General features: G+C 60.1%; 1 protein-coding gene across 1 annotated transcript in view; it reads left to right on the top strand.

Annotated features, from left to right (window-relative positions):
- WDR24 (WD repeat domain 24) overlaps positions 1 to 1,800 on the top strand; it is a gene marked incomplete at its 3' end in the record, with an annotated part of 5,758 nt that overhangs the window by 316 nt on the left and 3,642 nt on the right. The window contains exons 1-3 of the mRNA XM_010078445.1: positions 1 to 183; positions 494 to 671; positions 1,470 to 1,800. The exon at positions 1 to 183 is cut by the window's left edge and continues 316 nt beyond it. Of these exons, the coding sequence (XP_010076747.1) occupies positions 1 to 183; positions 494 to 671; positions 1,470 to 1,800 (692 nt within the window). The remainder of the gene's footprint in view (positions 184 to 493; positions 672 to 1,469) is intronic.

Below are 1,800 nucleotides of genomic sequence, written 5' to 3'. Positions count from 1 at the left end.
TCACCTGGAACCTGGGCAAGCCGTCCCGCAACAAGCAGGACCAGCTCTTCACCGAGCACAAGCGCACCGTCAACAAGGTCTGCTTCCACCCCACCGAGGTTTACATGCTCCTCAGTGGCTCACAGGACGGCTACATGAAGTGCTTCGACCTGCGCAAGAAGGACTCTGTCAGCACCTTCTCTGGTACGAACGTGGGCTGTTCCTTGCCCCCCTGCCCTGGCGAGTGGTGGAGTTTGGGGGTTTTGCCCTTTCCCCGTGCCTGGGAGGAGGGTTTGTTCAGGGCACGAGGTCCGGAGCAGGCAGGGAGGGAGCTGAGAGGCGTTTTGCTGGGGTTTTTTTTTGCCACTCGGCCATGGGCTGGGTCTGCATGGGAGGTGGAAAGTGGGCGCATCACTCCCTGCTTCCCCTTCTCTGAGAGCTGGAGACCCCCAGGGCTCTTCCAGTGGGGTTTTTAGCTTTGTGCCACTGGATCTCCACTTCTGTCCCTGCTCAGGCCAGTCAGAGAGCGTGCGTGACGTCCAGTTCAGCATCCGGGACTACTTCACCTTCGCTGCCACCTTTGAGAATGGGAACGTGCAGCTGTGGGACATCCGCCGGCCGGATCGCTACGAGAGGATGTTCACGGCCCACAACGGGCCCGTCTTCTGCTGCGACTGGCACCCAGAGGATAGGTGTGTGCGGGGCCAGACCCTGCCAGCCGCCCAGCCTCGGCAGAGATGAAGGGCGCCCTAAAAATGGGGCTGGGACCCTTCCGGGGGGATGGAAAGCAGGGTCTGCTACCCTGGCTCCTTCTGTCAGAGGCAGGGTTGTTGCTGAAAGATGGGAGCAATTATTGCTTTGATTTGGGGGCGTTTTGGGTTTGTTTTTTGACAAATTTGGGGTCTTTGAGGCACTGGATTGCTAATGGTCTTGCCCCTGTGTCAGGGCGGCATCTTGCTCCAGTGCTCAGCTCGGGAACGGGCGCTGCACAGCCGCTCTGGGACGTGGCTGGCTTGTGTTTGATCACGTTTCCCTCTGGGCAGTTGGGGTGCATCTGGAAACAGCCACTGGGGTGTGTGGGTCCCTCCTCACTCCCTGCCAGGCAGCGCTGCGACTCCTTATGAGCAGAGAGAGGTGCTGAGATGGGCTCAGACTCTCCTTTTTCCCTCTCTCTTGTCCCTGGCAAGCGGAAACCAGAGGTGGGGAAACTGGTCTGGCTGGGAGCCCTTCAGATGAGTGTGGCTGTAAAGATGCGGGGCCTTAAACGGGAGTGGGAAGGAGGGGTGTCGCCTGACCTGGTTATTGGGGAGCGGAGGCCTCAGGGTAGCGTGTGGGAGGACGCGATTGCAGCCCAGCTGCCTCCCCTTGGCATGGAGGCGGTCGCATCTGTGTTGTCACATCCGTGTTTCAGGGGCAGGAAAGGAGAGGCGAACAGGCACGGCTCCCAGCCCAGGCTGGTGTCTCACCGTCTTTCTCCATCCTTCTCCCAGGGGCTGGCTGGCCACAGGTGGCCGGGATAAGATGGTGAAGGTGTGGGACATGAACACGACGCGGGCGAAGGAAATTTACTGTGTGCAGACCATCGCCTCGGTGGCCCGGGTGAAGTGGCGCCCAGAGTGCAAACACCACATCGCCACCTGCTCCATGATGGTGGACCACAACATCTACGTCTGGGACGTGCGGCGGCCCTTCATCCCCTCCGCCATGTTCGAGGAGCACAAGGACGTCACCACAGGCATTGTGTGGCGTCACCTCCACGACCCCTATTTCCTCCTGTCGGGTTCTAAGGACAGCACCCTCTACCAGCACATCTTCAAGGAC

The sequence above is a fragment of the Pterocles gutturalis genome, unplaced genomic scaffold (genome assembly GCF_000699245.1).
Source record: "Pterocles gutturalis isolate BGI_N339 unplaced genomic scaffold, ASM69924v1 scaffold1293, whole genome shotgun sequence".
NCBI classification, from domain to species: Eukaryota; Metazoa; Chordata; class Aves; order Pterocliformes; family Pteroclidae; genus Pterocles; species Pterocles gutturalis.
The sequence above is the reverse complement of the archived record's forward strand: the minus strand, read 5'-3'. Positions and strand labels throughout refer to the sequence as shown.